General features: G+C 62.2%; 1 protein-coding gene across 12 annotated transcripts; it reads left to right on the forward strand.

Annotated features, from left to right (window-relative positions):
- The first annotated feature begins 1946 nt into the window (after positions 1-1946).
- On the forward strand, positions 1947-22390 carry ADAMTS10 (ADAM metallopeptidase with thrombospondin type 1 motif 10). 12 transcript variants are annotated; one of them, XM_041762342.1, is made up of 26 exons: positions 1959-2154; positions 4458-4540; positions 5779-5965; positions 6169-6515; positions 7267-7423; positions 8431-8648; positions 10283-10366; positions 10457-10602; positions 11063-11106; positions 11266-11371; positions 11457-11603; positions 11795-11936; positions 14592-14699; positions 15249-15394; positions 15495-15558; positions 16429-16531; positions 16814-16947; positions 17039-17162; positions 18080-18160; positions 18246-18409; positions 18504-18630; positions 18724-18853; positions 19256-19460; positions 19687-19863; positions 19939-20098; positions 21613-22390. In XM_041762342.1, exons 3-26 carry the CDS (start codon positions 5878-5880, stop codon positions 21720-21722), a joined length of 3312 nt encoding a protein of 1103 aa, XP_041618276.1. In that variant the 5' UTR covers positions 1959-2154; positions 4458-4540; positions 5779-5877; the 3' UTR covers positions 21723-22390. The 12 variants fall into 12 exon arrangements, 11 of the variants coding, with proteins under 11 accessions (XP_041618275.1, XP_041618268.1, XP_041618272.1 ...); XM_041762335.1 differs by having other exon boundaries at positions 1954-2154; positions 10283-10602; positions 14592-15394; XM_041762336.1 differs by lacking the exon at positions 21613-22390 and having other exon boundaries at positions 1954-2154; positions 14592-15394; positions 19939-20501.
- Positions 22391-22898: the final 508 nt, after the last annotated feature.

Here is a 22898-nt window from a genome sequence, read left to right on the forward strand (position 1 = left end):
GAGAGAAGGTGTGTGGATGTAATCTGGAAGTGGGGGGAGGGGCAGGCCTCAAAGGGGGGACGGGGGATGTTTAAGATGGGACTCCAAGAATGAGCTGGAGTGGCCATTGTGATATCAGGAGGAGGAGGCAGGATGGTGACCTCAATGGTGTTGCCATGTAGCGGCTCCTGACCGTGTCCCCAGTACCTGGACCAGCACCTGGCACAAAAAGGTACTCAATAAAGATTTCATTGAATGAAAGCCCAGCTATGGGCTTCAGGATCAGCTTGCTCAAGGCTGAAATGATGGCCCTGGGGCCATAACCCTCCTCCACCTAGTGGCTTTGCTCTTACAAGAAGCTTCTCCCTGTTGTCTCAGATGGGGACCCGGCTTCCCAAGTCTGTTTCCCAGGATTTTCCTGCAAGAGCCTGGACATGCCCATCCCCCAATGGATCCCTGTGGCCCAAAGATGGGGAGGTGGGAGTGGCTTAGGACTGAGTCACATGCCCTATCCAGGCTACATACACCCAGGGGGGAGAGGGAGACCCCCTGGGACATCTGGGGTGGCAGCTTGGTAGGAAAGCAGCTTTAGGGAAAGTGCGAATGCCAAGGCAGCCACCTCTTCAGAGAAAGAGGTAAACAGAAGGCAGCTCTAGGAGGGCTCCCAGGGGGTCCCCCGGTAATGGAGGGGCTGCTGTAGAGGCCAGAGCTGGCTTACTTGGACTCGTTCCTCAAAGGGGGGCTCAAGAGGCAATGGGGCGTGGAGTGTGGGTAGCAGACCCAAGGCCAGGCCGTCCCTCTCTCTGGTCTGGCCTGGGGTGAGCATAGGGTTGAAGTGGAAGGACGACCTCGTAGGAGCTCAGGGAGCAGGCTGGCATTTATGGAGTGACTGCTGTATGTGGGAGCCCTGACCTAACCTTCCAGAACAAAAGAAACAAATGTTGACTGTTGCTGTTGAATGCACCCCTTCCCCCCCACCCGGCAGAGGCCTGTAAGGTCGGTAGTATCCGCCCTGTAGGGATCAGGAAACCCAGACTCAGAGAAGAAGACCAAGGGTGAGGCCAGGCCAGGCTCTGCTTAGTTCCCTGCGGGTCAGGCTGGAAACTGGCTGGGGCTGTGAGGTTGGGGGTCACCTCTGTGCCACCTCCTGGGGCACCAGTCCCGAGCCAGGCTGAGTTGAGGCCTGTGGGGCAGGTGGCCCTGACTCTGCAGATCAGCCCCATCCCTGTGTCAGCTCCACATCTATTAAGGACACACCCGAGGGGCGAATAAAACCCCCTGGGCCCCGGCTCTCATGAAACTTTCACCCTCCCCGTCTCTGGCCTCAGTTTTCCCTTCAGTGAAATGGAACCAGCCAGGCCCGCGGCAGATCAGCCCCCCCCCCCCCCAGAGGGCAGCTCTGGGAGGCCAGAGACGGGCTGAGATTTATTCAGCCGCCCCGGGCACCGTGCCTGGCACACGGGTGGCGCCCAATAAATGCTTGCTTGAGCAGGACTAGTCCTCAATAAATAACAGCTGTTGTCGACGCTGGCGGGGCAGGCGAGGCCAGCGAGGGAGGGGGGCTCCCCCCTCCCCCACCCTCCACCGGCGGGGGGGGGGGGGGCCCTCCTCTCCCCTCCGGGCTCCATTCCTTCTCCTTGCCCCCCCACACCCCTGCGCCGCCTCCTCCTCCTCCATCCCCCACCTCCTCCCGCCTCTTTCCATTCAACCTCCCCTCCCCCACCCCTCTTCCCCTTACCCCTACCCAATTCTTCCTCCCTCCCCTCCCCCACCCGCTTCTCTCCCCTCCCCCACCTGCCACCTTACACACGCACACCCGCCTCCCCCTCCTCCCCCCACCCCAGCCCCCCCGCCTCCCCCTGCCTCCCCCTCCCCCCGCCCCCACCGCGGGGCCGGGCCGGGCGGGGCGGCCCGAGCTCCCGGGTCCCTGGCTCGGGTCCAGCCCGCGGCCCAGGCCGGGCGGCGGCGGCGGCGGCGGCGGCGGCGGGCGGGGTTCTGGCCGCGCGCGGTTTGGGGGTTTTTTATAACCCTGGCAGGCGGCTCAGGAAGTGCCTTCCCCGCGCCCCCTCCCCCGGCCACGCCGCCGCGCTCGCTCCCTCCCTTCCTGCGCAGGGCGGCGAGACGGCGGCGGAGACGGCGGACGGAGGCCCCGGGCGGGCGGGCGCGCGGCCGCAGGTAGAGGCGGGCGGCGCGGCGGGGAGCGGGCCCCGCGGGGCGGGCGGGCGCGGGGGGGCGGCCGCGGGCGACCCTGTGTGTCCGCGTCGGGCGGGGCGGGCCGCGGGCCCGGGTGCGTGGACGGTCCGGCCGCGGGGGCCCCGGGTGTGTGCGACACCGAGGTCACGCGGGCGCCCGCCTGGGTCCGTGTGCCGCCCGCGCGCGTGTCGGGGGCGTGAGGGCATCCACGTAGGTGTGAGCGCTGCGAGGCTGCATGTGTGAGTCTGCACGAAAGCGCCCACGAGCGTCTGGGTGTGTTGGGTGTTTGACTTTGTGTGCGATGCCCCGGGGCGGGGTGTGCGTGTGCGTGTGCGTGTGCGTGTGCGTGTGCATAGGTGTGAGTGGGGGCCGGTGTGTGCACGGGGCGGGCGTCTGCTCTGCGTGTCGATGTCCGGCTGCGCTGTGAGCGTCTCTGTGCGGCCTCCGGGCGTGTCTGAGTGTGACAAGTGTGTGTACGTGCGCGTGAGCGAGCCTGCCCGGTGTGTCTGTCAAGGTCTGCGGGGCCCCGAGTCCGCCCGCCGCCTGGTGTGAGCGTGTGAACGAGTGTGTACGTGTCCGCGTGTGTAGGCCCGAGTGTGTGTGTGCCCCCGGGTTGTCTTGTGTGTGCATGAGCGTGTACGTGCGTGTGCACAGAGGTCTGCAGAGTGTGTCGCTGTGCGTCCCGTGCGTTTGCCTCGGGACGTGTGTGTCCTGAGTGTGTCCTGAGTGTGTCCTGAGTGTGCCGGGGTGGGAGTCCTTTGTGCGTGCGCGGCGTCCAGCTGTCCAGCTGTCGGTCCCCCGCTGCGCAGGTGGGGTCACCCTCGAGTGTCCGTCGCGCCCGCGTGTGTTTGTGTGTCTGGGCGTGGGAGTGGCACCTTCCACCTCCCCCGGGTGGTCGCGAGGCCACAGCCGGCCGTCGCCGAGCGTCTCCAGCCCGTCGCGCGCGGGGCCTCTAATCAGCGGCCGGTCTGGGGGCACCCGCCGGGGCGCCGGCCCCCCTGCCCCCTCCTGCCGCAGGCCGCGGGCGGGCCTTTGTCTGCTCTCCCCGCGGGGTCTGCCCCCCGCCCCGCCAGATGCGCGGCGCCCGGGGGGGAGGGACGCAGGGAGGGGGCGGCGGGGGGAGGCCTCTGCCCGGGCGGCCTCGGCGCAGGCCTCCGCCGAGGGGCCGGTCTCCCCGCACGGCCCGGGAGGTCTGGGCGTGGAGCGGCGGCTCCTTCCCGGATCCTGGGCTGGGACGGAGCCTCGGCTGTTTCCGGGCCGCTTCCGCGCGGCATTTCCTCCTCCAGCGCTGGCACCGGCCCGCTGCGGGCCGCCTCCCTCCTGCCTCCGGGGAGGAGGGGCCGGGAGGGGCGGCCAAGCCTGGGCACGCGCGCGCGTGCGTGCGCGCGCACACAGCCACCGGGCACACGCAGGGCCACACGCAGGGTCACATGGGCACACACACCACACACAAAGTCGCCCCCCCGGTTAGGCACGCACGCGGGCACGCGCACATCGCCGGGGAGACCCCCTGCTGCCGCCCCCTGGCCAGGCCGGGGGCGCCCTGGACGCCCCTAACCTCCCACCATCAGTACCACTTTCTCCCCAGACCCACTGACCTGTTGCCACTACCCCCAAGCGCCACCACCCTGCAGGCCGGGCCACTGTCCGGTTTCCTCTTCCCTGCCTCGCTCTGGCAGATACCTGTGTGCCCTCCCCCTCCAGACCCTTCCCCATCCCCACCCACCCCTGCTGGGTCCTTCCACACCCTCCCCCACCTGAGCCAGAAGCACAAGGGAGGCTGTGAGGTCGAGGAGAGGAGGGGCCCAGCCCCAGAGGACGGTGGTGAGGACTTCAGGGGTGGGGAGCAAGCAGGAGAGGCAGAAAGACCCTGCAGCCAGGACCAGAGCCACTGTGGGGGGAAGATTCTGCAGCGGGCCTGGCAGTGCGGGAAAGGAGAGGGGCAGGATTGGGGGCAGGGGGTTCCAGCCTCACACTGCTACGGGGATTGTGGCCACCTCGGTGTGGGAGGGGAAAGGGTTAAGGCAGGGAGAGGGTCAGGGGAACCTGACCAGGAAGGGGTTTCTTCCCAGCTGGTCAAGGTCTCCAGAGTGGAATTGAGGAGAGGAGGCAAGAGGAGATGGGGGCAGGGGAAGGCAGAGGAGGGAGGAGGGAGCTTTGGTGAAGGACTAAGAACTGAGGGGGGATGGACTCCAAGAGGAGGTTCACCAGGGTCAGAGTATTCTCAGCCACCCCTGAACTTCAGACCCAGCCCAGCTCCTCCTCACTGCCCCCTCCCTGTCCAGGCGCTGAAGAAGAGGTGCTGAGGCCCAGAGGGGCTCACGCACAGGTGTCCCGACACCACGCCACCAACTGAAGCCCCCCAAAGGTAAAAAAACAAACCAAAAAACAAGGGGTAATCATTAGCCCAGCCGAAGGGAGCAGTAGGGTCACAGAGTGTCTTGGAGTGAGGTCCCCATTGCTGGAGGGGTCCAAGCAGGAGCGGGTAATGTCAACTTCTAAGTCTGCATCTTGTTGAAAACCTGGCTCCGTCCCTCATGCGCTGAACTGCCCTGTTTGGAGATCGACTCTCAGACTTGGCCAGGCTGCAAAGAAAACAAGACAGTGTGTGATTAAGGGGGAAACAGCACAGAAGAGGAGGAGGAGGAGGAGGGTGGAGACGGGAGTGGGGAGGAGGGTTTGGCACAGGGTAGTGGCCCAAAGTGGTGTCTGTGCGCAGCAGGCTGGCCCGGTGCAGATGCCAGAGAAACAGACCTGCTGGGCAAGCCTAGAGCTTCCAGAAAGAAGAATCTGAGAGGAGAAGGAGCAGAACCAGGGGCCCGGCTGGAAGTACAAGGGTGGAGGAGAGGTCACAGGGACAGAAGCCACCTGTCGGGGTTCCCCGCCCCGCTGGCGGGGTGAATAGCACTACCCATGGCAGGGGATCCAGTGGCAGGGCCCAGGTCAGACGGGGTTCGTGGGGGGAGCCAAGGACTTGCTTCTGGTTTAATCTGGGCTGCAAATGCCTACTGACCAACGCAGCCTTCGAGTGTGTCCGAGGCCAGCCTCCCCCTCGGGCACTCTGCCCAGCCACACTGGCCCTTGTGGTCCTGGGGGCCACAGCAAGCTCCTCCCTGCCCCCGGGCCTTTGCCCCTGCTGCTCCTCTCTCTGGGCACCTTCTCCTGTCTCTTCACATGATGAATTTCTTCTCCTTCCCCTCACCACGCCTGCTTATGAGCCCCCCAGTTATTTCTTCCGGAGAGCTTGTCACAAGCTGAACTCCGCTCACGGGGGTCACTCCCCGAGACAGCCCCTCGGTGGGCAGGGACGGGATCCGTACCATGCAGAGTTGTTACCTACTGAACCAATCCTCAGGATTATTGTGGAAATGAAATGGTGTGAAAACACTCAGGCCAGTTGCTGACACGTAGTAGGTGTCCACAGAGCCAAAATCCCTGCGTATCCTAATAGTAGAGAGAGGATGAGGCAGGGGTGGGGGCAGGGGGACTTCTGAGTGAGGAAATGCCACGGGCATCCTTGGGGATGGGAGTGAGGGGCCTTGGCACTGGCCACACCGGGCAGCAGGACCAGGCACCCGCCCCCCCGACCCACCTCCTCCCTCCCAGGAGCCCGGTGATGCTGCCCAGGCTGTGAACAGGGGAGGCGGTGCTGTGGGGGCTGCCGGCAGCCGGGGCTGGAGAGAGACATGTGGACACGTGGCCTCTATGGCTCCCGCCTGCCAGATCCTCCGCTGGGCCCTCACCCTGGGGCTGGGCCTCACATTCGAAGTCATACATGCCTTCCGGTCTCAAGGTAGGGGTGTCCAGGGGCAGCATGGGGAGGGAATAAGGAGCCGAGGAAGGGTCAGTGGGGCTGGGATGGCAGTCACTTGGGGGAGGGCCCTGGGGTCAGCGAGGTCAGCATCATTGCCCCGTAGCCACGCAACTCAGCCAGGTCCACTCACGTGGACCATTCATTCCCCGGGCTCACCGCAAGCCTCTGACCCTCACCCACAGATGAGTTCCTGTCCAGTCTGGAGAGCTATGAGATCGCCTTCCCCACTCGAGTGGACCACAATGGGGCACTGCTGGCCTTCTCACCCCCGGCTCCCCGGAGGCAGCGTCGGGGCACAAGGCCAGCGACAGAGTCCCGCCTCTTCTACAAGGTGGCTGCACCCAGCACCCACTTCCTGCTGAACCTAACCCGCAGCCCCCGCCTTCTAGCAGGGCACGTCTCCGTGGAGTACTGGACACGGGAGGGCCTGGCGTGGCAGAGGGCTGCCCGGCCCCACTGCCTCTACGCCGGCCACTTGCAGGGCCAGGCTGGCAGCTCCCACGTGGCCATCAGCACCTGTGGGGGCCTGGTAAGCAGGAGGAAATGCCCACGAGTTTAGGAGTTAAGAAAAGCACTTCTAAGTATAGGTCTGGGAAGGAATCATGGTGGATGTTTTTTGTAAGATTTTATTTATTTATTCATGAGACACAGAGAGAGAGGCAGAGACATAAGCAGAGGGAGAAGCAGGCTCCCTGCGGGAGAACCTGATGTGGGACTTGATCCCAGGACCCCAGGATCATGACCTGAGCAAAGGCAGATGCTCAACCACTGAGCCACCCAAGGGCCCTATGATGGATTTTTTTTTTTAAATATTGTTTTTTTGTTTTTTGTTTTTTAATTTTTTTTTAATTTTTATTTATTTATGATAGTCACAGAGAGAGACAGAGAGGCAGAGACACAGGCGGAGGAAGAAGCAGGCTCCATGCACCGGGAGCCCGATGTGGGATTCGATCCCGGGTCTCCAGGATCGCGCCCTGGGCCAAAGGCAAGCGCCAAACCGCTGCGCCACCCAGGGATCCCATGATGGATATTTTTTTTAAGCATTTTGAGCTAATCCAAAGGATTATTTTAGGATGCGGCTAAAGCAGAACTTAGAGGAAAATGTGTAGCCCTGGGGTCAGGCTGAAAATTGATGAACTGAACTTCGTCCTCAGGAAGTTAAAGAGGAAATAGCAACATAAAGCCAGGAAGAGAGAGAGAATGAAATCATAAAGACAGAGCAGGGTCCCGCTGGGAACCAGATTCTGATCCAAGCCCTCTGCCTACCCCCCGACCCCCAGCACGGCCTGATCGTGGCAGATGAAGAAGAATATTTGATCGAGCCCCTGCAAGGTGGGCCCAAAGGGGCCCAGGGCCCAGAGGAGAGTGGCCCCCATGTGGTGTACAAGCGCTCCTCTCTGCGTCACCCCCACCTGGACACAGCCTGTGGAGTGAGAGGTACATCTGTCTTTCTGGGGACGGGCAGAGGGGCTGCACGTCTTTGGCTCGAGGCAGAGGTTGGCGGCAGCGTCTCTCCCTCCAGGAGGTTGGCAGGTAGCTATGTGCAGGGAGAAGGGGCAGCCAGCCAGAGAGCAGGACTGCAGGGCGGTGCAACAGCCCACCCATCACTGCCATAGTCCGATGGCCCAGCAGAGAGTGAGACAGGCAGCTGGACTGCCAGACCGGTGCTCAGGTGTAAAACCGTCCATCTCCAGGATTACTGTGTGCCCAGGTGGTTACGCGGCCGGGGAGTGGCCGATACTCCCGAGCCACTGCACAGTGAGAGCACTGTACAGAAGGTCCGATTCACAGTCAGACTCGTGGGAGGACAGTTGTATGACCAGACGTTCAGAAGGTGGGAGAAAAAGGAAGCGAGACGAGATAGACATCTACAGGGGCGGTTGTGCCAGTGCCAGGCGCAGGGACCTCACAGGGGGAGTGCGATCTGACGTGTGGGAGTGGGACACCGTGGCAAACCTACAACCACAGTCAGTCGTAGAAGCAGGAAATGTGGGTGGTTTCACAGTCGGATGGCCAGTGGGACCGCCAGGCAGTAAGACCATCGGGCAGTGGGGTTCTACGGCTCCCCAGTTGGGCAGCACGTTGTTGAGAACGTGGCACAGTTGGAAGGCCACAGTCGTAGAAGCGCACAGCTCCGGTGCTGAGGCAGGTGGCTACACACATACATTTGGGCAACGGAACTGTCAGGAGGGTGTCCGGTCATGCCGGTTGTTGTGGGGCCCAGGGTGGCTGTTCAACCCACCCGTTTGGCAGTGGGACAGCCAAATCCTCATAGAACCTGTCACCGGGGTAATGGACCTTTTTGTAGGACTAGACATGGTACAACCAGGACACCCAGTAGCAGGAGAATGAGGGGTCTGACGGCCTATTGGGCAGATGCGCCATCAGGCAGGTTCTTGGACAATGAGAGCCGGCAACGGAATGACCAGAAATTGTCCATCCAGACGAGAAACCGTGGAAGGGGCGGCCGTGGTGGCTGCGCACCCTGAAGCCGCCACCTGCCAGGCCCCTGGGGAATGAAACAGAGCGTGGCCAGCCAGGCCTGAAGCGCTCGGTCAGCCGAGAGCGCTACGTGGAGACCCTGGTGGTGGCCGACAAGATGATGGTGGCCTACCACGGGCGCCGAGACGTGGAACAGTACGTGCTGGCCATCATGAACATTGTAAGTGCCTCCCCCTCCCTGGCCGTGGAGCCCCGAGACCTGGAGAAGGGGTGTCACCACCCCCCCGACTAGCCGTGACCTGAGGCTAGGGAACCCGAATGGAGGGGGCAGAGTGAGAAAGGAAGCCCACGTGTGGCTAGGAATCTTGGCCAGGGGCCCACAGGCTGCTGGGTCCACGCTCCCAGCTCTTCTCCTTTATAGCTGTGTGCCCTCAGACACGGCACTGCCCCTCTGTGCCTTGGTTTACCCACCTGTGAAATGGGATAATAACAGTACCTCCTTCACAAGGCTAAAGTGGTTGCAGCAAAGCGATAAAGTGCTTGGAACCGCACCTGGCAACGCGCGAGGTGCTGTGTGGGCGCCTGCTGCCTAGACTGAGGACGCGGCATGCGCGTACTTGCCGAGGTTAGCAGTACACACGTGGGCACGCATCTGTGTGCAGCCGAACTGGCCTGCAGGCACCTACCTGTGACTTCACGTGGGTGACCTTGCGGACCCATGCTCAGAATCTATCCAGTGCCCCTACCAGATGCCGTCAGGACTCTGGATCTCTCTGAGCCTCAGTTTCCACCTTTGCAAAAGGGTATCGTAATAGTATCCACCACGGAGGGTACGAGTCGGGGGGAGGGAAGCCAGACAGAGCGTTTGGCACACGGTAAGAGCCCGACAAGTGGCACTGTTGTTTCACTGAAGCCACAAGGGAAGAGAAAAGGCAGACAGATGGCCCGATGTGTTGACAGAGCATCGGGTGTGATGCTATGTCCTGCCCTAGCCCTGCTGCCCACCCCCGGACTTTCAGAGTTGTCTAGAACCTGCCAGGGTTTCTGTGGGTTTCCACATGGGACAGTGATGGCCCAGGCTCCAAGACCACTGCACGGTGTGGCCTCCGTCATCTGTGCCCACTCACCCCAGGCCTCCTCCTCCTCCTCCCTCGCCACTGTCTGCAGAGCTTCCTGCCCCCCACACTTCCACCTTCTCGTGGTGCTGCTCAAATTGGTACCTTTATTTTCTTTAAGATTTTATTTATTTATCTGAGAGAGAGAGTGTGTGCGCACAAGCAGGGGGAGTGGCGGGGGAGAGGGAGAAGCAGCCTCCCTGCCGAGCAGGGAGCCCAATGCAGGGCTCAATCCCAGGACCCCGGGATCATGACCCAAGCCGAAGGCAGACCTTTAACTGACTGAGCCACCCAGGCGCCCCCAAATTGGTGCCCTTGGACAGCTGTGGAATGAGGCCAAATGTGCACATCCCTCAGGCCACCTCTGGGCAGACACACTTGAGGCAGCTGCAGGGGTGCATAGGGATGGAGGACAAATGCACAAGCTGAACAGGGGTGAGTCAGAAAGCAATGGACTGGTAAGCAACCAGCACTTTGGGGCCAGGCTTACCCAGACACGAATCCTATTCGTGGCACCTCCCTGCTGTGTGTCCTAACCTCTCCGTGTGTCGGTTTGCCCCTCTGTAAAATGGGGATGACAATGGTACCTATTCGGGCGGAGATCTACACAGCAGGCTTCGCCCGAGGCCTGGCACACGGGAGGTACTTGGTCAAAGAGGGCTACTGCCATCGTGTCGCTTTTTGTCTTCTGCTCTGGGCTCCTCTTAAGACTCGGTCTCTCTTGTTTCTTGGAGGTCAGGTTGCCAAACTTTTCCAGGACTCGAGTCTGGGAAACATCGTTAATATCCTGGTGACACGCCTCATCCTGCTCACGGAGGACCAGGTGCGAGGGCCCCAACACCTGCCCCAACACCAGCGCTGCCTGCCTTCCCCAGGGTGGCTGGCGCCCATGCCCCTCTCTGTCTGTCCGCAGCCCACCCTGGAGATCACCCACCACGCCGGGAAGTCCCTGGACAGCTTCTGTAAGTGGCAGAAATCCATCGTGAACCACAGCGGCCATGGCAACGCCATTCCGGAGAACGGTGTGGCCAACCATGACACAGCGGTGCTCATCACGCGGTGAGGGGCGGGGAGGACCCCAGGACGTGGGCCGGGGGATCGAGTGGTCCCAGGGACCATCCAGGTCCAAGCAGGGGTCGCTTCTGCTGGGAGATGGGAGAGGCTGAGGAGCTCCAGCCGCTCCAGTGGGGAGCCAGGGGTGGGGAGGGGTTGCTGGGAGCCTGAGAGCTGGTGGGGGATGGGGAGCAGGGGGAGGGCAGGCAGGGACAGTTGAGCCACTTGGGCACAGACACACTCGTTTGCTCACCGTCTCATTGATGCAGTGGGTCAGCCACTTACGCGCCCCCAGCATCCCCAAGGTCCGCTGGGGGCAGAGCACGGGGCTCCAGGTGAGAGGCAGGTAGTGCCTCCCAGGAGAAATGAGCCTCCGGAGATGGTTCTAGTGGCACCGGTTCTGGTGGCACCAGCAGGGCTTAAGGGAGGCCGCCCAGCCCCTGACCCCGCCCCTCTCCTTCCACAGCTATGACATCTGCATCTATAGGAACAAACCCTGTGGCACTCTAGGTACTTAAACCCTGTAGGCTTCAGGCCCCCGTGAAGGCAGTGGATGGGACAGTGGACGGGGACAGGACCCCGGCCCTGGCGGGGTGGGGACCGGGCAGGGTGGATGGGCTGTCCTGCACCTCCTGAGCCCAGCCCAGCCCCCACGCGCCCGTCCCCCAGGCCTGGCCCCCGTGGGCGGGATGTGCGAGCGCGAGCGGAGCTGCAGCATTAACGAGGACATCGGCCTGGCCACCGCCTTCACCATTGCCCATGAGATTGGACACACGTGAGGCTGGGGACAGCGCAAGGGGAGGACGGGCCGGCCGGGCAGCTTCCTCGGGCACCGGCGGAGCCGACACTGCTCTCCCCAGGTTTGGCATGAACCACGACGGCGTGGGCAACAGCTGCGGGGCCCGCGGCCAGGACCCGGCCAAGCTCATGGCCGCCCACATCACCATGAAGACCAACCCTTTCGTGTGGTCATCCTGCAGCCGCGACTACATCACCAGCTTTCTGGAGTGAGGACGTGCCCGCCTGCCTGCCCACACTCATGCTCGCCTTGGCTGGGGAAGGGTCTGGAAGCCGGAGCTGCCTCTGGGAGGGGTCCTGTCCCTGCAGGGCTGCGCCCCAGGACCCGCACCCAGCCGGGGCGCCCTGAGCCCTGTGCCTGCAGCCCCCTAACATGACAGCTACTTTCTTCTCACCGCAGCTCGGGCCTGGGGCTGTGCCTGAACAACCGGCCCCCCAGACAGGACTTCGTGTACCCAACGGTGGCACCTGGCCAGGCCTATGACGCAGATGAACAGTGCCGCTTCCAACATGGAGTCAAATCGCGTCAGTGTAAATACGGGGTAGAGAGAGCCTTCCTGCTTTCCTTCCTGGGAGGGGAGGGGCCGCAGGGGGTGGGAGAGCCGGGGAGGGGGTGAGCCCCCGTGGGGACCAGGGGGAAAGAGGTGCATGGGTGTACAAATGTCACGCACGCTCAGACAGCGACTGGGATGGAGAATGGGATCTCCTGGTCTTGCAGACCCCTGATTTGGGGGCTGCGCTGGGGAGAGCTTGGGCACCACTTCTCTCCAGTATATCAGGCCACCAGTGGGCTGCAGCAGACTCAAGTCCCAGGCCCCCTAGCTGGGCAGTTTTTAACCAAACATTCCAACTGGGGTGGAAACAGCTCCCTGGGACAGCCCATCTTCCCCACTTGGCAAAGAACTGGATAGAGCCTTCCAAGGGCACCCTGTCTTCAGTCCTCACATCCCCCACCTACTGGTTCACAAGATCACCCAGCCCCAACCCTTGGGGTTTCCTAACCACCCTCCTCACTCTTTGTGAGGTTTAGATTAACATCCCGAAGCTGCATCCTTTCATAGAGAAGCAAACTGGGGGGTCCCAGTCCAAGCTGCCCCCAGGAAGCTGGAAGCCTACTGGCTTCCTCAAGATTCCAGAGATCAGTTTGCAGGGCTACGTCCAAGCTAAGGCCATGTTCACTCAACACAGGAACAGGCAGCTGTTCAAACACCCTCTTGTCATTCCAGTGCACGACAAGGAGACATAGCCTGGAATAATTTTTCCGTAGTCTACTCTTGCCCACCCTCCCCAACTTGGCTGGTAACCACAGCACCCTTAACAAAATTTCTAACAGATCTGGAAGCTACCCTTGAGCATCTGCTGTATCCCAGGTATCCCAACAATGATGACAATGGCTGACATTTACCGAGCGCTCGCTATGTGCTAAGCATGTGATCTGTATCCTCTCCCTTAAACTCTTTCGACAACCCTGCAATTCCCACCTTACAGATGAAGGGACTGGGGCATAGGGAGGGTGCCTTGCCCAATGTCACAGTTGGAGGACGTGTCAGAGCTGGGACTCAAATCCAGAGCTCTCTGTGGCTCCAAATTTTATAATGAGGCAGGGGAGGAGAGGAGGTGCCGGAATATGGAGCATGGACCAGTGCTGGCTGTATGCTGAATTGATTCTTCTTTTATTTCTCCAAGGAACATTTTCGTGGCACCCCTGACGAAGGGCAAAATTATTGACTATAACTTGGCTAACGTGTATTAAGAGCTGGGCCTAGTACCTACTCGAGAGATAGCCGTGGTCACTTTTACACAATAACAGGGCATTTATGCAATCCCTCTCAGATCTACTTGTCACATGCCTCTCAGCCTTTTTTGTAGGCAAGGCCCATCTCCTAGATGAAAAAACGGGGTGGGGGGGTTGTGTCCCTGTGGGAGCTGAAGTCTCCCAGAGTGGCCCAGAGCTCATTCACATACAACACAGCGCCTCTGTGTGGAGAGGAGGAAGAGTGGGACCGGAATAGCCATTCTCTTTAAGAGGTGTCAGAAGTGGGATTGGGATTTCCCCCCTCCCCCCACCCCATGTTATTTTTACAAATGGCCAGGAGGACACAGGCCAAGTGAAGGCAGAAAACCAGGCTGAGTTTTTAGCTGGGACGTGTCCTCTGAAGGAGCAGAAGGCAGGGACTCTGCAGGACGTTTGAAGGAGCCAGCTTGAGAACAACCTTCTGAACTTCTCATGTGTGTGTGAAAGAAGTGTCTCTCAGAGGCTGGCCCTTACTGCAGCCGTCGATCGGTCCAGTCCCAAATCGCCAAAACTTAAAAGGATGAGGTTCAAAGAGGAAATGGCACATGATTATAAAAAGGAGAGTGAAGGATCTCCAGTACGGGGGGAGGAGGGAGGCCTGGGAGGTGGGGCAGGATGTATGCTAGAGGGTCAGAGATTTGGCCACGCCTAAACCCAGTGAGGTTTGTCCAGAAATATTAATCTAAAGGGCCCAAGTGACTTCCTGGGACTGGTCCAGCCCAAGCAGGATTCAGACAGGAAGGTGGGCAGATTTTTCAGGGATGGCAGGGAGTAGAGGAATGTCCCACCCAGATCCAGCCTGGCCTTGTTCCTGTCCAGCCTTCCATAGGTTAAAAGCTTTGGGAGCTTCCTCAGTGTGGGGGAGGGGGGGCAACAAGGAGGACCACCAGCTGGAGAAAATTAGAGACAAGGCCTTTGACCTGAGCCACCTTCCAGGCCAGGGTGTTCAGAATTCCTTCCTCCCAGAGACTGCTTCACCCATCCCAACAAGGAATGCAGAACTGTCTTCATTCCTCAGCAGGTCTGGAGACTCAGGAGGCACCAGCGTGATGAGATCACAGACCCAGCCCATGAAAGGCCTGGGTTAGAGCCCAGGCTGCCTCTCATCAGAAGCTGTGTGACCCCTAGCAAGTGACTTGACCCGTCTGGGCCTTGGTTGTCTCACAGTGCAATGGGGGTAGTAAGGCCTAAGGCTGCTTACAGCACACAAGGACGCTGGCTAAGTGCCGCTCACAAGGCAGAGGGGAGGTCTCAGGCCATGCCCCACAGGAGGATCCAAGAAGGTTCCTTGAGACCCAGCGGAGGGGCGCCGGGGGGGCCCCACTGCTAGGCGGCAGTGAGGGGGTCACCGCCGGAGGGAGGGGGACGGGGGGCGAGCCTGAGCGGGCGCCTTGGCCCGCAGGAGGTCTGCAGCGAGCTGTGGTGTCTGAGCAAGAGCAACCGGTGCATCACCAACAGCATTCCAGCCGCCGAGGGCACGCTGTGTCAGACGCACACCATCGACAAGGGGGTGAGCGCCGGCCCGGGCCGCCAGCTGGGCCCCGCCCCTTGCCCTTGGGCCACGCCCCCGTGCTGCCGCGGGGGGTTTCCATGGGCTCTGGCCACGCCCCTGCCCTTAGGCCACGCCCTCCGCGCAGCCGCGGGAAGGGTCCAGCGGATCTGGCCACGCCCCCTGTCTTGGGCCACGCCCTCGGTGCCGCCGCGGAGGGTTTCCATTGGCTCTGGTCACGCCCCTGCCTTTAGGCCACGCCCTCCGTGCCGCCGCGGGGGTGGGGTTCCATCGGCTCTGGCCACGCCCCCCGCCCGCAGGCCCCGCCCAGGGCAGAGGCCGCCCCCTGCCCCGTGTCCGCCGCGCCTGTCCCAGAGCGAGTTCCACCGCCCGGAGGGGACCGTAGGCTTAGGCCGCGGCCCGGTGCTGCCTGTGTCCGGGTCCCCAGACCCCACTTGCACCCAAGCGCCCTTCCGTCCCACCCGAGGTGTACTGAGACCTCGGGGGTGGGGGGTGGGGGGGTGGCGGGGCAGGAAGGAACTGCGGACTCGTCCCCTCCCACCCCCGCAGTGGTGCTACAAGCGCGTGTGTGTCCCCTTCGGGTCGCGGCCGGAGGGCGTGGACGGGGCCTGGGGCCCGTGGACCCCGTGGGGCGACTGCAGCCGGACGTGCGGCGGCGGCGTGTCCTCCTCCAGCCGGCACTGCGACAGCCCCAGGTCAGCCCTCAGGACCCTTTGTAAAGCGCCCGGGGCGGCCCGGCCCTCTATCTCCCCCCGCCCCATATCTCTTCTGTCCCCCCCGCCCCACCTCTTCCAGGCCAACAATCGGAGGCAAGTACTGCCTGGGTGAGAGGCGGCGACACCGCTCCTGCAACACCGACGTGAGTTCCCCCAGGACCCCAAGGCGGCATCCTCGGCCCCTCTTGCGCGCCACCCGTGCCCTGCCCTCCCGACACTGCCCCAGGGCCCCCGTGCCGACCCACCCGGCTCCCCCCACAAGCGCCTGGCTCCCTCCAGTTCTCAGTAGATGCCTCTCCCACCTTGAACTCGCCTGACCCCCACAACCTCCTTCAGCTATAGCACGCCCCACCCCTGCCCCAAAGCTGCCACTCCGCTCCCTGTCACCAAACCCAGGGGCCACGGTTTGGTCCTCTGCTCACACTCCTTTCTGATATCTGACCAGGAACCTCGGCTTCTGTCCAAAACCCCCACCACTGTCCTGCCCTGACCGGTGTCCTGTGCTCCCAGCTCCTCCTGCTCCACCTACCTTCTCTGTCTCCACTGCTGCCCCTTTTATAAATGCCAGGGTCCCCGATGGCTGGTTGGGGTTTCTGACTGCAAATGAGTCTTGTGGGTCCACACCCAATAAGCACAAGGCCAAATACCGCAGCCGGGGTTGCTCAGAGGGCAGGGAGAGCTTTGGAGTGAGGGGTGGGTGGTCTTCTCAGCCCCACCTACAGGGCCTGTCTCCAGGGAGTCCCCACGGCCCCTCCTTTCTAGGCCTGCTGTCTCAAGAAAGGCCTCATGGTCTGAAACTAGAAACCAGAAACTCAGCCAGCTTGCCCTAAACTCTAATGAGTCACCCCCACTCTCCCCTGGCCCTCCACAGCCTCCTCCCTGGCTCCTCTGCCTTCAGCTTCACCCCTCCAACCCATCCCTGTGCTAAGCATCAGTCTTCTGGCGTCAGGCCTTTGCCCTAACTCCATCCCCCACACCTGGCCTCCCTCCTTCTCCCCCTCTCTTGCTCCCAGGACTGTCCCCCAGGCTCCCAGGACTTCAGGGAAATGCAGTGCTCTGAATTTGACAGCGTCCCCTTCCGTGGAAAATTCTACACGTGGAAGACATACCGAGGAGGTGAGTGAGGGACCCAGGAGGCCATGGGGCAGTGGAGCCAGCAGCAGGTGGATACAGCATCACGGGGTCTGCTGTGAGCACCCCCTCACCCAGGGAACCAAAGAGCCCAGGATGTGGCTCAACAGCTCCTCCACTGGACGCTGGGGACCCCAACTCCCTCTGCCCAGCCCACCCATCCTGGTTGGGTCTAGGGCCCGTCCCTCTTTGCCTCACCTCCCCCACAGAGCAAGCAGGGAGTCCCAGGTGGCCTGGCCCTGGGTCTGACGGGGTTGTGCCCCCCAGGGGGCGTGAAGGCCTGTTCACTCACATGCCTGGCCGAAGGCTTCAACTTCTACACGGAGAGGGCAGCGGCCGTGGTGGACGGGACGCCCTGCCGCCCGGACACAGTGGACATTTGTGTCAGTGGCGAGTGCAAGGTAGAGGGGGCTCCCAGAGAGAGGACAAGGGATAGGGAGTGGAGGGGGGCTCATTGACACTCCCACTTCCACCCCACCCCCACCTCCCTAGCATGTGGGCTGCGACCGGGTCCTGGGCTCCGACCTGAGGGAGGACAAGTGCCGGGTTTGCGGTGGTGACGGCAGCGCCTGTGAAACCATCGAGGGGGTCTTCAGCCCAGCTTCACCTGCAATCGGTGCGAGATCCCCATTCCCTTTCCCTCTGCCCACTTGGTGACTGGGGCAGGACTGGCCCCATCACCATAGCCAGCATCAGCTACTCAGACCCAGGGGCCCAGTGGGGATTCCAGAAAGTCCCAGGGGCACAGCAATGCCCCAGATCAGGGTCAGAGACCAGCTTGCACCCTGGTCCCTAAACTTTGGCAATTGAGATGCCAAGAGGGCAGTGACCTATACCTTTCCCGGGAGCCTGGCTCTTGGTCTGGGACAGGGAGGGGTTGACCGCTCTCCATGGTCTGAGCTGGGGGCTTGAGGAACTCTGTGCTGGAGGAAAAAGCTAAGTGGGGGAGGGACACCTGCAGGGTATGTATGGTGAACTCATGCTTGTGCTTCCGCACCTTGGGCTGAAGGAGAGAGACCCCAGGGAGGTCAGCGGGGGGACTTCTGGGAGCAAACACACATTGTAGGGTTCAGGGGATGGGGAGGGACCCAAGTCGGAAGTGATGGAGCCCCCAGCAAACCTAACTCCGTCTGCTAAAATCCCTGAGAATCACTGTGTGGGGTGGGGCCTCCACCGTGCTCCCCTCCCTCTGCGGGAGCCCAGCCCTGCCGCTTTCTGGGGTGTAGGGAGTGGATCCGACCATTGTGGTGGTCAGAGAGGCAGGACCACTTGGGTTCAAACCCCAGCCCAGCCACTTCGTAGCTGTCAAACCTAGGCAAGTGGTTTAGCTTCTCTGAGCCTCAGTCTTAACGTCTGTAAGATGGGCGTGATGACACAGCTACTAACCAGGGCCAGAGCTGGGGATGCAGCGGGGTGTCCCTGTGAGCACCTAGTGTGGTAACAGTCAGCTGTTGCCTCAAGGGCCAGGAAGGGGGGAGGTAGGCAGGTGTGGGGGAAGGGCCAAGTGGGCGACATCTGAGCTCCACTGTCCAGGGTATGAGGAAGTCGTCTGGATCCCCAAAGGCTCCGTCCACATCTTCATCCAGGACCTGAACCTCTCCCTCAGTCACCTGGGTGAGCTGGAGGTGGAGGGATGAGGACTGGGGGTCAGCAGGGGGTCAGTGTGGCTGGGGTTCTGACCCCTATGCTGTCCCCCTAGCTCTGAAGGGGGACCAGGAGTCCCTGCTGCTGGAGGGGCTGCCCGGGACCCCCCAGCCCCACCGCCTGCCCCTGGCTGGGACCACCTTTCAGCTGCGGCAGGGACCAGATCACACGCAGAGCCTAGAAGCCCTGGGACCCATAAATGCGTCTCTCATCGTCATGGTAACGACAGTGGGGTGCAAGGTGCAGGAAGATGTTAGCATCCTTGCGGGGACTAGAGCTTAGCTTCCCCTTGATGCCCCCCCCCCCACTTCAGGTGCTGGCCCGGACTGAGCTGGCTGCCCTCCGCTACCGCTTCAACGCGCCCATCGCCCGAGATGCACTGCCCCCCTACTCCTGGCACTACGCACCCTGGACCAAGTGCTCGGCCCAATGTGCCGGCGGTGAGGTCGGGGTGGGCTCAGGGGAGGGCACTGGTCACCGGGGCTGACCTGCTGGTCCTGGCAGGGCTGAGCGGGTCCCCTGCCCACCCCCAGGCAGCCAGGTGCAGGCCGTGGAGTGCCGCAATCAGCTGGACAGCTCGGCCGTGGCCCCCCACCATTGCAGTGCCCACAGCAAACTGCCCAAGAGGCAGCGCGCCTGCAACACAGAGCCCTGTCCGCCCGAGTGAGTGCCCGCCAGGTTGTGGGGTCCGGGGGAGGACAAGAGCAGGGGCGACAGTGCTGCTCAGGCCAGAGGAGCATGGGCTCCCAGGCTTAGAGTGACAGGGCTCCCCCCCCCCCCGGGGCGTGGTGGGGGTGGTCAGGGCTCTCCTGGAGTGGGAGTCAGAACCATGATGTTCTTTAGGCTCCTCCAGATAATCATCTCCGTGGGTGTGATGCACCCCCCCACCCCCAGAGCGAGTGCAGGGTGCTGGTATTGAAGTGCAGGTTGGGGGTGCTCCCTGCAGAAGCAACAGGCTTGTCCCAGTTTCCATAAAGGTGGTTATTGGGGGAAAGAGGATGTGCCAGTACCCCGGAATCGGGCTACCATCCCCAGCCCGCTGGCTCAGACGCCCCCTCCCCGCAGCTGGGTGGTGGGCAACTGGTCGCGCTGCAGCCGCAGCTGTGATGCGGGTGTGCGCAGCCGCTCCGTCGTGTGCCAGCGCCGCGTGTCAGCCGCCGAGGAGAAGGCGCTGGACGACAGCGCGTGCCCGCAGCCGCGGCCGCCGGTTCTGGAGGCCTGCCAAGGCCCCGCCTGCCCTCCCGAGTGGGCCGCCCTGGACTGGTCAGAGGTCAGCCGCCCCTTCCCCCCACGCCCAACCCGCCCCTGTGCAGCGGGGGGTAGGGCCTGGGTCGCCCAGGATGGTGCCCACGCGGGCGCCTCTCTGCAGCCACCAGCCCCGCCTGCTGGACCTAGTGCGCCCCCCACCTCCTCCGCTGACCCCTCCGGGCCCCCATTCCCCCGGTGCCTGCGGGGACTGGAGCGCCCACGAGCCCGAACCCCCTCTCCAACTGCAGTGCACCCCGAGCTGCGGGCCCGGCCTCCGCCACCGCGTCGTCCTGTGCAAGAGCTCGGACCACCGCGCCACGCTGCCCCCCGCGCACTGCCCGCCCGCGGCCAAGCCTCCGGCCACCATGCGTTGCAACTTGCGCCGCTGTCCCCCGGCTCGCTGGGTGACGGGCGACTGGGGCGAGGTAGGCTGGCGCCCTGGGGGGCGGGGGCGAGGGCAGGGGCGCCCCGGGCCGAGGCTCAGCAGCGACTCCCCGCAGTGCTCCGCGCAGTGCGGCATCGGGCAGCAGCAGCGCGCAGTGCGCTGCTCCAGCCACACGGGCCAGCCGTCCCGCGAGTGCGCAGAGGCTCTGCGGCCCCCGGCCACGCAGCAGTGCGAAGCCAAGTGCGACAGCGCGCCCCCCGGGGACGGCCCCGAAGGTATGTGGGATGGGAGCCCAGGGGACCCCAAGAGGCCCCGTCCAGGGGAAGCTACAGGAGAGTGTGGGAGTCGGGACGTGGGCCTGGAGCGTCTCCAACCACCCAGGTGCCTTGAGGTGTCCCCTCCAGGCCATCCTTCACCACCCTCTCCCTGCAGACATGTATTAAGCGCCACTGCATGCCAAGCTTTTTAGGATCCTTCTGGACGCCCAAACCCAGGTCATTGCCCCGCCCCCCACCTCCATGACCTTCATCCTAATTCGTCTCCACCTGTACCATTAACTGCCAAATTTTTTTAATTTTCATTTGTTTAACTTATTTTTTAAGATTTTATTTATTTATTCATGAGAGACACAGAGAGAGAGGCAGAGACACAGGCAGAGGGAGAAGCAGGCTCCATGCAGGGAGCGGATGTGGGACTCGATCCTGAAACTCCAGGATCACACCCTGGGCTGAAGGCAGGTGCTCAACCACTGTGCCACCCAGTGGTCCCTATTTATTTTTATTTAAATTCAATTTGCCAGTATATAGGATAACACCCAGGGCTCATCTCATCACGTGCCCTCCTTAATGCCCGTCACCCTGCCACCCTATCCCCTCACCCACCTCCCCTTCTGCAACCCTTCGAATTTTTTTCTTTAAATCAGAGTATCTCAACCTCAAGCACTATTGATGTTTTGGGCCAAAACTATTGATGTTTTGGGGGGCGGGGCTGCCCTAGGCCCGTAGACTATTCAGCCCCACTCCTGACTTGGGTCTGTAAATGCCAACAGCGCTCCTGCCCCCCAGTGGTGACAAGCAGAACCGTCTCCAGATCTGGCCAAATGTGCCCCTGGGGGACAAAATCGCATTCCCTTGAGAACCACTGCTTTAAATATGTACTTTCCCCCCCCCCCACTTCAGTAAACTTATTTTCCATACAGGGCAATAGATCACTTGCTCTGGGCACTGGAACCAGACTGCCTGGTTTGGGCTCCTTCCTCTGTGCCTTCTAATCTGCCAAGGGGGATAAATAATATCCTCACTTGAGGGGGTGCTCAAGAGGGAGAGGGAATAAAACAACCCACGTGAAGGCCTTATTTAGGCACGAGGCCCTGTCTCCTACGTCCCTGGCCAAGAGGGAGCCCGCACTATTGTCACAAACAGCCAGTTGATTACCATGAACACAAAATACACAAATACCCTGAAAAGGAGCGACTCCTCTGGAGCTCGAGGTCCTCCGTCTGTTACAAAGGGAAACGAGTGAGGATTACAGCCCCAAAGGGATCAAAAGAATAATTGAAAGGGAATACTTCTCTGAGGATTTCATGCTGGGTCCGAGTCCCAGACCCCGCACTCCCTCAAAGTCCTCCAGCAGCCTAGTGACATGTGCACGAGCCCCCCTTTACAGTTCCCTTTGAGAGGCGAGGAGACCCGGGCACAGAGAAGCCGGGAAGCCCAGCGCAGGCTGCAGACGCGCCCCTGGAGGAAGGGGGGAGCTCTGACCCCGCCCCCCTTCTCCCGCCCCGCTCCAGAGTGCAAGGATGTGAACAAGGTCGCCTACTGCCCCCTGGTGCTCAAATTTCAGTTCTGCAGCAGAGCCTACTTCCGCCAGATGTGCTGCAAAACCTGCCAGGGCCGCTAGGGGGCGCGCGGCCCCTGGAGCCACAGCTGGGCACCGGCGGGAGGGGACCGGCCAGCAGCTGGCCAGCCTGGAGGAGCCCCAGGGGGCGGGAGCTGGGGGTGCAGGGTGAGACGAAGCCGGAAGTTATTTATTGGGAACCCCCTCAGGGCCCCTGGCTGGGGGATGGAGAGGGGCTGGCCACCCCAGGGCCCCTCCTCGTCCCCTCTCCCGGTTCACAGTGAGACCCCCTCCAGGGTGGGCTTGAGGAGGGAACAACTGTTCGCCCTAGCGCCCTTTACACCCACTCCTAGGGAGCCCCCAATACTGCCCCCCCTTTGACCGGAATATGTACTGTGAAGAGTGGGGGTGGGGAGGGGGTCTGCCGGCGTCCTGCCCCCAGCACTGCCGATCCCTCCACTCTGAGCTGGGGGAGGAGGGGAGGGGGAGAGGAGGGTCTGTGTCCGCTCTGGGGGAGGGGGACTAGCACCACCTCCCTGATGCCCTCCCCCGGACCAGACCAGCTACAGGGCTGAGGCAGAACGGGCAAGATCCACCACAACCTCTGCCCTGCCTGCCCTGGGGGGGACCCCGACATCCAGGCGCCCCTATCATGGTGCTACAGGCCCTGCCCTGGGGCCCACACACCCCTCGCCAGGAAGCCCTCCATCAATAAAGTTCTGTCTTGTGTAGATTTGCGTTGCTGCATGTGTGTGTCAATATGTCAGTGTGGCAGAGTCACACGCAGTCCTTACCCCGAATGCAAGCAGCCGCGGCCCCTATAGGTGGTCCCCATCATCAGTCCCAAGGGAGCCTTTCACCAGCACAGACGAGCCCAGTGATTCTGCAGCTTCTCAAGGAGGGTCTCAGAGCTACCTCCCACCTGCCATCCCCGCACCTGCCACTTGGCACCTGCCATCCCAGCATCCACCATCCCAGCATCTGTCGCTCAGCACCTGCCATCCCAGCACCCACCATCCCCACACCCGCCATCCTGGCACCCGCCATCCCGGTATCTGCCGCTCAGCACCTGCCATCCTGGCACCCGCCATCCCGGCATCCACCATCCCCACACCCGCCATCCCTGCACCTGCCATCCTGGCACCTGCCATCCCCGCACCTGCCATCCTGGCACCCACCATCCCGGCACTGCCATCCCAGCACCTGCCATCCCAGCACCTACCATCCCAGTACCTGCCA

The sequence above is a fragment of the Vulpes lagopus genome, chromosome 7 (assembly GCF_018345385.1).
Source record: "Vulpes lagopus strain Blue_001 chromosome 7, ASM1834538v1, whole genome shotgun sequence".
In the NCBI taxonomy this organism is placed as follows: Eukaryota; Metazoa; Chordata; class Mammalia; order Carnivora; family Canidae; genus Vulpes; species Vulpes lagopus.

Coding starts and splice junctions, on each gene's coding strand:
- ADAMTS10 (XM_041762333.1), top strand. CDS start 5,878: ATGGCTCCCGCCTGCCAGATCCTCCGCTGGGCCCTCACCCTGGGGCTG. Junction 5,966..6,168: donor ACATGCCTTCCGGTCTCAAG/GTAGGGGTGTCC, acceptor CCTCACCCACAG/ATGAGTTCCTGTCCAGTCTG. Junction 11,604..11,794: donor TACATCACCAGCTTTCTGGA/GTGAGGACGTGC, acceptor TTCTCACCGCAG/CTCGGGCCTGGGGCTGTGCC.